Source organism: Protopterus annectens, chromosome 11.part0, assembly GCF_019279795.1.
Source record: "Protopterus annectens isolate FY-2018-M chromosome 11.part0, PAN1.0, whole genome shotgun sequence".
In the NCBI taxonomy this organism is placed as follows: domain Eukaryota; kingdom Metazoa; phylum Chordata; order Ceratodontiformes; family Protopteridae; genus Protopterus; species Protopterus annectens.
In genome coordinates this window covers 440,827,797-440,840,300 of record NC_056745.1, presented here as the reverse complement: position 1 = coordinate 440,840,300, position 12,504 = coordinate 440,827,797, and the positions used below count along the sequence as shown (strand labels likewise).

Sequence of the window (12,504 nt, the reverse complement as noted above, 5' to 3'; positions counted from 1 at the left end):
TTAAAAGAAAAAAAAAGGAGTAACTGCATAAGAGTGCACAAAACTAGACTTTAAAAACATGCAAAATAACCACTTTGAATTTAATGTCATTTAGTGCTTTTCGTCTGTAATTGACCATAGACGATTTCAGGTTTTTAAGATGAGTAGAAGCTGAACTGCTAGATATGTGCAGAAGAGTCTCCTTCCTGAAGAACTGCTGTTATCGTAGGGAGGAGAATGAAACAGTAATTTGTGGCATCTAGTTGAAATGTCAGTGCATTAGCTGCTGGAGTTACCTCATCGCACTATTGCCAATCATTATCCTTTCTGAATAACGCTCCAGGATAAAACAGCTTGCCATGTAAATGAAGGTGGTCTAAACAGTATACACCAGCACATCATGGTCACTACAAACATGCAGCCACATTTCCATTGTTATTTACAGGTTTAAAGGTACACCTCAGATATCTGTTTAGTATGTAAGCAAACACCCCAACTTATGTCTTTAGAATTTATTCAGATTCTTCAGCCATTTGTGCAATACTACTTAAATCATGCCTTGCTTTTTGCATTGTATAGGTTTGGAACATCATTTGCTTATTATGGCATTATCCTGACCAGTTCAGAGTTGCTAGAGCGCAACTTGGTCTGTGGTGCACAGGAAACAGCCGCTGAGACTGTTGTGGTTGCTGATGAGATTCGAAACCCGTGTCATTGTCAGCTGTTTGGTCCATCAGACTACAAGGCCATGATTATCAGTACTGTTGGAGAAATTACATGTAAGAATCTCTTTGTTACCGCTTTCATTGTGATGGATCTGAAAACATCTTAGTTCAGAAATCTTTTTAGAGTACCAATGGATAGAGACAAAGAAAATGTTGCTGTCTCTTCTTTTGTCCACATATTCCTAGGCCTGTAGTTTTATATGGATTGAAGATACTGGCCACTGCCACAGAGGTTGTCCTCATCCCATTTAACCTTTTCAAACGTCTAGGTAATTCAGCCTTCAGAGAAGGGTGTCTGTGCTGCTGGTGACCTTGGTTTGATTTTGGCCTGGGCACTGTAGACCAAGTTGGAGAAGAATAAGGAGAAGCAGTCAGTGGTTGGAGTCCAGCTCTTTGCCTTTTGGGCTGGTGGTAAGGACCCTAGAACTACTTGTTTAGTGCCTGGTGGAGACCAAACATCAGCAGCAAACATCTGTTAACTCTGATGCAGCAAATACATGTGAACATCTGTGTGTATCTCCGATATGAAACATTGCGCAATGTGTAGCTGGGAAAAGGAACATGTTAGATATCAACAAACAACCCTCCCTCATTAATGGTACAATGGTCTTTTTGGTCCCAACTACCTAACCATGACCACAAATGTTTTATAGGAGGGACTGATTGGGTATAATAACTGGTAGCAGATAGCATCAGAGGACTAATTCTTTGGAGGGGGTGGAAAAGGAAAACCAAAAGTAGTTTTATAAACATCTAGCTGGAGGACCAGCTATCATAGATAAACCTCTCAAATGCTATGATTTAGGCATAGCAGTATGATTTCTGATCTCATATTTTACCTTGATCCTGCTAGATTTATTGGCTTTCTTATGAGCTTCTTTGTTAAAACTGCCCTGTTTAAGAGTGTATTCATAATTAAATAACAGAAAGAAGCTACTAAAAGATTCCTTATCACTAATGTTGTGGAGTCTAGTATCTAAAAAAAACACCTTCTGCTTCAAAAAATAAAAAAGTGCCTCTCTTTTGAGCAATCTGCTATAATTTTTAATGTTCAGAGGTTGACAGGTATGAATGGTTCACTGTTTAATATATGAAACCTGTAGCAGGAATACATACTCTTCATTACAACTCACATTTTGGTTGTCAGATAAAGAATCAGATCAGTTTAAGGGTTCAAAGTAGAGTAATACATGCTATCAAATGAATAGTTTCATTTATATTGACTGCAATAGTTAACATATTTTTATTCATCTCCTGAACTATCATCTCTAACCCAGAACAGAGTAAGTGCTATGTTTCTATGTATCTGACATCTATTTAGTCTATTTTACTGAACTTTCTGTGCACACCTGCTTGTAAGTATAAAACCATCACAAGCAGTACATTCCTGGCAGCAGAGATAAAACACAAAATGAACCAAGAATATGAACATATACAGGAGATCATAATTTATGATCTAATTTATGATCTTCTGTATATGTTCATAATTTTTTGTAAATCAGCAGATTATATTGTATTTTTATTTTATTGTATTTTAAGCTTCAGCTGGGATTTAATTTTACTTGCTAATACTGAATGCCCTCTAAAGCCCTTTAAAGTTATTTTACAGGGCTTCTCGACCTTTTTCACATGAAATGCAGATTGGAGCACTTTGGAGGTGTGTCACTTCTTCCTGAATGTTTTTAACATGATTGTTGTCACTTCCTGAATGTAAAAAAAAAAAAAAAATCATGTTAAAACAATGATTCTGATGATGTCTACAGGTGTAGATGGAAGCCCTAAACCATATAGTTTCAGTAAATTTTGGAAGATGTATTATCGGAATTTGTGGTTCATTCTGCTTGCAAGTATAGTTACGACCCACCAAGCCATTTTTAAGGACAGCATCCTGGTATTCTTTAGCACCATTAATATGATTGATATAAAATATGTCCAAGCTTTGCAGTCTGGATAATTTGAAACCAAATGTTGTGTCAATTTGTGGAAATAAGGTCTGTGAATTAAGAGCTTTGTTAGAAAAAAAAATGCAATAGCATACTTGTATGGTAATTTTCTTCAGTTTGCATTTTATTGAGTTTATACATATAAAATAATATGAAGCTTGTTATATTACAGAGAGGAATAGTGTAAGACAGACAGCCACTTGAAAAACCTCATGGGATGCTATTGAATCATTTAAAAATTCTATACATTTTTTAACGTACAAAACTTTCCATTACACATTAACCTTTGAAAATACATTTACTAGTCTGCTGGCATAGAGCCATGGCATCAATGTGTGATGCTAGCAACTCAAGTTCAGCTATGAGACCCAAAAGCCATAGGTTTAGCCAGAGACAGGGAGGATCAAACAGCCAGCTTTTGCTTGGGGGAGAAGGAGGTATTAGGCAGTCAAGTGGTAATTAGCAGAGGCTAGCAGTCATTACCACCTCACAGTAAGACGTTGTCCTGTTCGATTCTCAGCTAGAGCGTCTTCTGTGTGGAGACATGCGTGAATGGGCGTACCTTCATTGAAGGTTGTGCATCAGGGCTGGCAACTCGGCACGTAAAAATCTACTGTCAATCATTAGTGGACCAGAGTTCCACTGTGGCGACCCCTAACCGGGAAAAGCCGAAAGTCACAACAACAAAAAAAAGCAGTCATTACAGCTAGCATCACCTGAACAAATAGGGTCACAAGCAAACAACAAGTCTGATGCGGGAGGAAGCTCAGACATCTAACATCTAGGTGCATTGCCTGCTAATGACTGTGGCAGATGATGTAAAAGCATTTCGGCACATGAAAGCTGTTGGCAGCTGAATACTTGCATGCTGTATGCCTCTCATCTCTGTTGTCAAATCCCTGAATTCATGCTGTAAAAGATTGTCTTCCCCAGAGGGCTGTGGGATAATCAGTCAGACATCAAGTAGATTATTTTTATTTTTTATTTATTTAACATTTGTTGACCGGGAAAGTCCGACTAGGTTCCACAGATCCTGTTTTCAGCGGAGGCCCGGGGAGAAACGCTCCAGAAGCATGTCTTCAGAATGTGGGAGGAAACCGGAGTACCTCGGAGGAAACCCACGCGAACGCAGGGAGAACATGCAAACTCCACACAGAAGGCACCTCAGCCGAGAATCGAACCGGAGAACCTCTTGCTGTGAGGCGACAGCATTAACCACTGCACCACTGCGCCACCCATTAATTAAGCTTTTGACTGGCAAAAGCTGGCAGAAGTTACAAAAAAAACAATGAATTGGCTAGTCTTTGGTAGGCAGTCTTCCCACCCACACCTTCCATATGGGGTTCTACCCTTTGAACCCCTTAATTAGTATAATCAACTCTGAAGATGCTTCAGAATATGAAAAAAACTTTGAAGTTTTAGTACAGCTATCTTCTCAAAATTGATAATTTTCCCATCCGATATTTGATCAAACATTCAATCCCCTTCCAAGAAAAAAGGTCACAGAATGAGGGCTTACTTTTTGCACCAGCTATTATTCTAAATGAAAAATTAACTGATAGAGATGCTATTTTTTTTCTGTGATGGGGGTAGTGTTGAGCATGAGTGGAAGAGAAAAAAAAATGCCTGTAGCAGAAATGGTAAAATGGTCTACAGGTGCACATACGATGTGTGGGAGGAGTGCATGCATGCATTTTCTGATGGGCTGGTACCTTTTGCAGAATTAGTTTCTCTACCTTGCCCCAACAAAGTGTCAAGATAAGCTCTAGGCCCCCCATAATCCTGAGTTGGAGTGGGCAGAATCAGAGAATGAAAAATGATAGCATTTTGGCAAATGTCATGTTTCCCTTTGTTAGACACATGGTTCTGTAAATAGAATATGAATATGTATATATCTGGATTACATTTGGTTCATTGATTTGCATAATTGTTAATTCCTGATACATCAACTGACACTCATCAATTCTCATTTCACTGAAGCAGGGAAATTGGAGAATTACCCCCCCCCCTTACGAATCCATGTTAAAGCGCATTTTAGAGATTTGATTTGATGAGGAACTGATGGTTTCAGCTGATATACTGGGAGTTAATGACTGCGCATAGCAACAATCACACACACACACACACACACACACATTTATATGGAAGTACTTTAAACAACACTGTCATTCAGATGAGGCATTAAACCAAGATCCCATCTGCTTGAGTTAGTGGTAGCTCAGGCGGATGTACAAGATCCCATGGCATCTATTGAAAACAGTAGGAGAAGTTCCCAGATACCCTGCCCAAATTTCCCCTAGTAGTATAAATACCACTCTAGGTTTCCCCTGAAAAGAGGCTACTAGCTTAGTGAGACTAAACCATTCAACAAAGAATAAATAAATAAAACACATTAACAATTCAAAAATTAAAACATTAACACTTCATTACACATCTTCAAGACATAACTTCAGAACATGCAACAATAAATTATGATAATGAGGTAACATAGTGCAATGGTCTTTGAAGTACAACATGTTATGGCAGCAACATCATCCACAGCCAGTGGCACCATGCTCGTCCCTGCCCATTCCCAGGCTAGGAGATCACGTTCATACTATGCCTGTGTAAAGTCTGTAGTGCTGCCTGTCAGCACTAGTGATTATGTCCATAAAGGCACTTTGCCGCCCAGTGAAGTGCATCATATGCTGTTCATAACTTGTGACCAAGCACACTGAAATATTTTTTCCCTCATTCTGACATATTGAGTCAGTTTACAATCACATAGTCGATCGCACTATGTGCGATCAACATATGTGCATAAATCAGGTAGCAGAACCATTAGTGCGAGTACTATATTGTCAAACCTTACAATAGCAAACAGCCGCTATAGCAAGGTTTGACAGTGTAGTGCAGATCGCACTATAGTGGGGATTGGGAAATGTACCCTTTCCTCAGTGTAGTGAGATCTTGGAGTTTGTATATATAAGTAGGGGGGTGGGGGGCACAGCCCCCCACATGGGGGGTGTAGAGGGGCTTGCCCCCCTACAAAACATGTTAAAATATGTTTAGTGGCTAAGAGAATTTCAGTGAAGTTGAAATGTTCAACATTCAACTTCACTGAAATGCTCAGTTCGGCATTTACTGTGATCGGTGTTGTCATTTCCAAACATTTTCTTCGGATATATGCACTTTCGGCCACAGTAGTGTCGAACATGTGATAGTAAACCATTGAGTCATCACCATAACTATCTCATTTGGCATCCAGGCACATTCCCAGGCTGGCATCCCCTCCATCTCAAACTTGAGGACAAGAAGAAAAATAAAAGAAAGAAAAAGGGATTTTTCAAATAGCAAAAGTGTACCAAGGAGCTTCTATTAGCTGTTTGCTTCAGAAAGATATCCATTTATGCAGCTTTGAAATTAGGAGAACCACTGCTGTTTAAATGAATGCCGATACTGCACTCACACCAAGACTTCAACTCTTCTGAGGTACCGAAAAATCATGTCATCTAACTGCTTGCATTTGGGGTAGACATCCAATTTGCCCAAACCCTAGCCTTGCTAATGTCTTCTGCAGACATGGTCTCTTCAAGTGCTGGGTTCAGCAGAGCTCCTGCTTGATGCAGCCAATAGACAAAAGTCATCCTGCATATCTTGCACTATGATTATTTTGAGCACCAGTAGAGCTGTTATGACGACTTTTTGTATAAAATTGATGCGTGGCACCAACTTGCCAGTCATGTGAGCAGTGCAAAGGCCCTACCTTAATCTGCCCCATAAGTAAAAGGCAAAGATTAGGGAAAGAGAAAGACAGAGAGAAAACATTTTATAGTAAGTGTCGCTCGTCCGGTCAGGAATGGTTGTGGGTTCCAGTTCAAGCAGCTTTATTACACACAAACTCATCAGAAATGAGGCTTTGCAACTTAAACTTAAATAAACTTATAAATAGACTGACTACCATACTCATACATGTTAACACTCTGGCTGTTCTCTCAAAATGGCACAGCTACCTGTACGTGCTCACTATTTATATGCACATGCCTACATCTGGAAATGCTTCTTAAAGGTACAACACACACACTGTTCTACAGTAAGTACTTTATATTGATTTTTGTACTGTATATTCTGGCTGGGTCTACTTCATATAATCGAAATCCCACTTACCCGAATTTTAAATAACTGAGATGACAACACTGAAGTTGCATTTGAATGAACACTCACATTATCGATAGTGTAACAATGGAAAGGAGGCAGTCGGCCAACATTTGGGAGTTTGCCTTTTCCCCACTATAGTGTTATCTTGGAGTTGGTATATTTAGTTGGGGGGGTGAAGGCACAGCCCCTGACATTGGGTGGGTGTGGAGGGTGAAGTTCCCCAGTTAGATGGGTTTGACAGCTTTGGTATTTTTTTTGTTCCTGATGGCCGACTGCCTCCTTTCCCTGGTTACACTATCGGTAATGTGAGTGTTCGTTCAAATGCTATTTCGGTGTTGTCATCTCGGTTATTTAAAATTTGGGTAACTGGGATTTCGATTATATGAAGTTGACCCATTCTGGTTATTGAATGTTATTTGTCCTTGGCTTCTGTTGGCAGGAGGACATTGTACTGATCAGTGTCTGCTTTACTTTACAACTGCAAAGAAGACCTTCATCTAGGTGGCTTGCCTGAGAAGTGACAGGCTATCTAGTTGATGGGAATGTGTAGTACATAGTTGTTGATCATGTAAAACTGAAGTCCAAGTAGTCATACAAATGTGTACCAAGCAGGAGCTCTGCTGAACCCAGCACTTGAAGAGGTCATGTCTCTTCTTTCCACATTTTCTGCTGTTGTGAAAGATGTGGAGTATCAGCTGCCTGTCTGCTAGCAAAAAAACAGCCACAACCAGTCACCACATCTGCCTCTCCTCAGAGGGACAATTGCCACCCTGCTGAAGGTGACCTGGAAGGACTACTCTTTTTGTCCAGTACCTAGGAAAAAAATCAGCAACACTTATTCTGGTAATCGCAACACTACTTTTGCGGTATACTGTGCTTAATGTAATGGCTGTAGTTGTTTTTATGTAAGAAAAGCTGTGAACAAGTTAAAAATCAGGGTGGCATAATAAGCTGGAAACTGGGAGTGATCAGGTGGAAGGGCAGTTAACCAATCTCTTGAGAGAGGGGGTGGTGCCATGGGCCCTGGAGTGGGGTTAGATGATGTAAGAAACTGATATAATTGGTATGGGTGTGGGCTATCATACTAGGAGGCTAGTGTTTGGTACCCTTTTCTCACTCCTAACAACAAAAGGAAAGCCCAAGTCCCAAATGAGTTATAGAAATTATTTTTTACAAAACTGAAAGTTGCTGTTTAAGTTCGTACACATCATGAGGTAAAAGCGTTTTGACTCCTGACAGTTAGTGTTTAGATTTGTACACATCTTGAGATCACAATCAATCAATAAATAAATAAATAAATATAGCGTCTTGGCTCCCATGTTATTAGTTCACCAGAAAAAAATCATACCACAGTGTAGATGCAATGATCTACAGATCTAATTTTTTTGATTGGATTTTTCATATTAATAGCACTGATTAGACTTAATTAACAGTTTATTTCCAAATCCAAGGTCAAACAGTACAGATGATTTAGCTGTATGATTTATGATTTAGTTTCCTGAGTGCAAGCACACGTTTAATAGAAATGCTTGAGTTTAGACCAGGGTGGTGGTAGACATCAAGCCTGATCGGCTTGCTTAACTCCATTTTTTCGAGGATGGTATTTTTGTTTCCTTTGAGTGGACTAGAGTGAAATTGTACATGATGGTGAAGTGGAAACTTCCATGGTCTGGGAAATCATGGCAGTGCTTCACTAGTTAGTTTGTGAGGATCTGGAGTTTGATGTCCGACAGTGTTATCTAACTCTCTTTTGCACTGACTTCACCACCTGGAAACTGAAGAGAGGAAGAATCTAAACAGAAGAGCCCCGACTTCACCACCTGAAGAGAGGAAGCTTCTGAACAGAAGAACTCTGACTTCACCACCTGGAACCTGAAGAAAGGAAGAATCTGAAAAGAGCCCAAACTAACTGCTAGACCCAGGAAGAGGCTTGATAGTGAAGACCCCAGACTGGAACACTATAGAACCACACTGTGCTACCAGAGGTACTCTACCTTGCACATTAGATACACAATAATCAAAGTGTAAACCACTCTGTTACATATATACATACATACAAATGTTTCAAACACAGGCATCAATGCCCTTCTAGCTTGCCAATATACCAAAACACTTGTTCCCATAATAAATGTCCAGGCTGTCCTTAAAAATATTTAAACTAATACTTGCTTTAATGTAAATTGGTAGTCTGTTCCAAGCATCAGCTACTCTGTCAGAGAACCAATTAGTACACTTCTCATTCCTATAGAATCTTCTACATAGGTTATCGGATGATTCTCTAGTACTTTTTGAGAACCCCAAACATTCCAGAGGTAGTTCTCCCTAAATGCCCTATATACCTGAATAAGATCTCCTCTTAAATATCTGTAAGAGACACTGTACAAGTTCAGATATTTTAGTCTTTCATAATAACTTAGATTTTCACATCCATAGATGCCCTGAGTATATTTCCGCTGTACTCTTTCCAGTTTATTCATGCTTGTTTTCCTATAGGGTTTCCATATTGCTATTCCATACTCAAGTTTGGGTCTAATGTAACTAACAAACAATGACTTCATTATGTTTGATTTCCTAGACTTTATAAATCTTTTTATACATTATATATTAGATGAACCTGATGAAGCTCAGGTGAAAGAGTTTCCTTAAATTTAATTCTACAGTGATAGTTCATGGTATGTTGTCATGTTTTGTTTGTCAAAAAAAAAATAAAACCCTTTTAGCTAAGAATGAGGTTCCACGGACTGCTGAGCTGATAAACCCTCACTGTTCTTTCAGGAATATTCAAATAAGGGATCAATCTCTAAGCTTTGGGATCTCCCAGATTGTCCAGCAATCAACACCCCTAGACCCTCCTACCATTGTCTATAACTGTCTTTAAATAACTGACCTGTTGAATGTGAAGTATTAGAACAAGACTCATTCATCTATCTGCTTAACTGAATAAACTACTTGAAACTTCAGCAAGGCATCTTTATTCCTGCCACAGTAAGGACATCAGACAGAATCTCCTAGATCTACTAGCTAAAAAGATTTTATCTGGACTAATCCTTTGTACTCTGTTTCTTGTTAGTCCTGTCACCCTCTGGGTCACAGGCAGGATACCAGACCTGACTCACGCTTTCTGAATTATCTCTGTTTTCTGAAAATTGCACTAACTTAGAGCCAGTGAAAAATGCCTTACAGTGTTTTATTTTTATTTATTTTACATTTGTTAACCAGGAAAGTCCGATTGGACACAAGTCCTTTTTCAGTGGAGGCCCGAGGAGAAAAGCTCCAAATAATTGAAAAAGCAAAAGCATTCACATAAAAGTTAAAACAATTACATTATGAAATAAAAACGTTCATATGAAAGTTAAAACATTTACTGAGTAAAGGGACAAACACATTCTATAAAATCATGAAGTAAGAGTAATCATTTGCATAAATATGCACTGATGAGCAACGATAAAGGAAATCTGAATGACACCAGTCAGTTTATTTTAAAATCTTCATAATCATTTTCCCTATGGTAACTGACTGGTGTAATCCAATATGATGGTGTCCATTTGTTCAAGTGTGAGAGCAAAACTGGAAACCAGACCTGGAATTTTATGTCTTTTAAACAGCACCAGTAATATTTAACTAAAAGACAATTTTCACAAATGCTAGAGAACTCGTTCATATTATACTGCACTAAGAGAGACAAAAGTGTCATCAGGAAAGTTATAACTTCGCTTTTGATTATAAACAGCAAGATTGTGCAACCATGTTTGTTATTTATTGCAACTGGTTCTGTATAAAAATAAAACTGTTAAAAATTCTTGTACATTAAAAGTTGATGTGTGTATCTTCTGCATAGTCTGAGGAATTAAGTAATAATAAATTTAGTAAAGTATTTTGTTTTATACTCCACTGCTATGCTGAAGGAAAAGTACACACACACCGATTTTAAATTGTGTTTAAAATAAAAGACATAATCTTCTAATAATCTGTTACAACAAGCCCTGTAATTATCATGCAAGCTATTTTCTAACTACTAAAGTATCCTTCCCTTCTGTACTTGCATACAAGAAGAACATTATGTCACTCTGCTTGAATACCTAATGTTCAAAAGAAATCTTGAACTGCATCATTATAAGAACTGACACATTTATTTCAACATAGTGTGAGAACAAGATCAAGGCTGGAAATTGGAATTAAAAAAATGAGCAATGTGTTAGGTAAACCTGCATAATGATCTGCACCAATTTGGAGACACGGGTAGCTCCATCACTCAGGCTGGCAAAATTGCATGATTAGCATCATATGCTAATGACGATATAATGAGAAGGAAATGCATAGCATTATGCTAACGAACTCCTTGTGAATGCAAATGAAGATAAATGATTTGGCAGAGTGATTCAGAAATGTCTAAAAGTTTCACGATCAGTCTTGGTCACCAGTAGGTTTGTAGAACGAGATTTCTTGGTGAATAGAGAGACCACAGTACAGTACTTGGTATAACAAGTGGTTTAGTTGGGCACCATATGTTAGAGGTTGTTTCCATAGTCAGTGCCTGTGACAGGGCACATCACACCCTTCTGCATCCCACTGCACCTATTATGCCATCAACTCCATGACAGGAACACTTAAGACCACTATTGTGTGGACAACACCACCATCTGGTAGACATATGTCATTCTCATATGGAATCTTGTAGAGTGCTTGGAATACTGATTCCTGCACTCACTAAGGTATGTGTACAGTTCCATATTCTCACAACAGGGATCGTCAAGTGACCACCAGGGGCAGTACACCAGAGTTAATAAAGCCTGACAGGGTGTGTATTATTGTGGAAATAACATATGCCCAGGGTTGTTTTGAGGCCTGACACCACACACCTCTGGAAGAGTGTTACTTCCACAATAACCCGCACCCTGGAGGGCATTATTGTGCTTATAAAATGTCTAGCTGTTAAATTGTTAAACTAAAGCACAGCCATACAGACTTACACACAAGTACACAGAAACAAACATGCATTCAGAAATGCAGCACACACACCACTTAATATCTACTTTGTTGTGGGAATATATCCTCAGATGAATGCTTGTGAGCTGATGAATGAAAGAAAATGCAAGCCATTGCAGCTGTTTGCCCCCGGCTTTACTGACTGTGGTTTTGTTGTTTCATGCTGACAATTAATTTTTAGGTTAAATCACTTTGTATTAAAGTCAGTCAATATTGCTAGACACTGAGTTCAATAACTCTTAATGTTTAATGAATCCGTGCTAATGGACTGCGTGTTGCAGTCAGCGCCATCTTGTCTAGCTGTATATCACCCATTCACACTTATGCTGTCACACACGCATGCAAGCACAGACACACAAATACACGTACATGATTTTCTTTTGTATTTTATTTAGTTTTTCTATTCATTTTATGCTCACTAGCAGCAAAGTGCTGTTTAATGAGAATGCAAAATGGTGACCATTTGCTTTTTAACTGCCCAAGCTTTATTGCAACTTAATATGCTGCCATGAAGAGTTGGACTTGTTTTCAGCAGGCATTACCTGTATACAAGTACGCTGCATTAGAAAATTTGTTCTCCAGTTAGGATTTGATGCAAGTCACTTCTCTACATTTGTGGAGTGGAATGTATCTCTCATCTGCAATAGATCCATGTTTGCACTTTCTAATGGAGATGGCTACATCTTTCCATGCAAACTATAGTGTTCACACAGTCATTTTAGTTCTTTTTCTGG

The 12,504-nt window shown here is 38.8% G+C and overlaps 1 protein-coding gene across 1 annotated transcript in view; it reads left to right on the top strand.

The window, feature by feature from the left end:
• The window catches only part of SVOPL (SVOP like), a 716,183-nt gene that overhangs the window by 569,642 nt on the left and 134,037 nt on the right, over positions 1-12,504 (top strand). Inside the window, exon 11 of the mRNA XM_044087938.1 lies at positions 559-758. Coding sequence (XP_043943873.1) covers positions 559-758 — 200 coding nt within the window. The remainder of the gene's footprint in view (positions 1-558; positions 759-12,504) is intronic.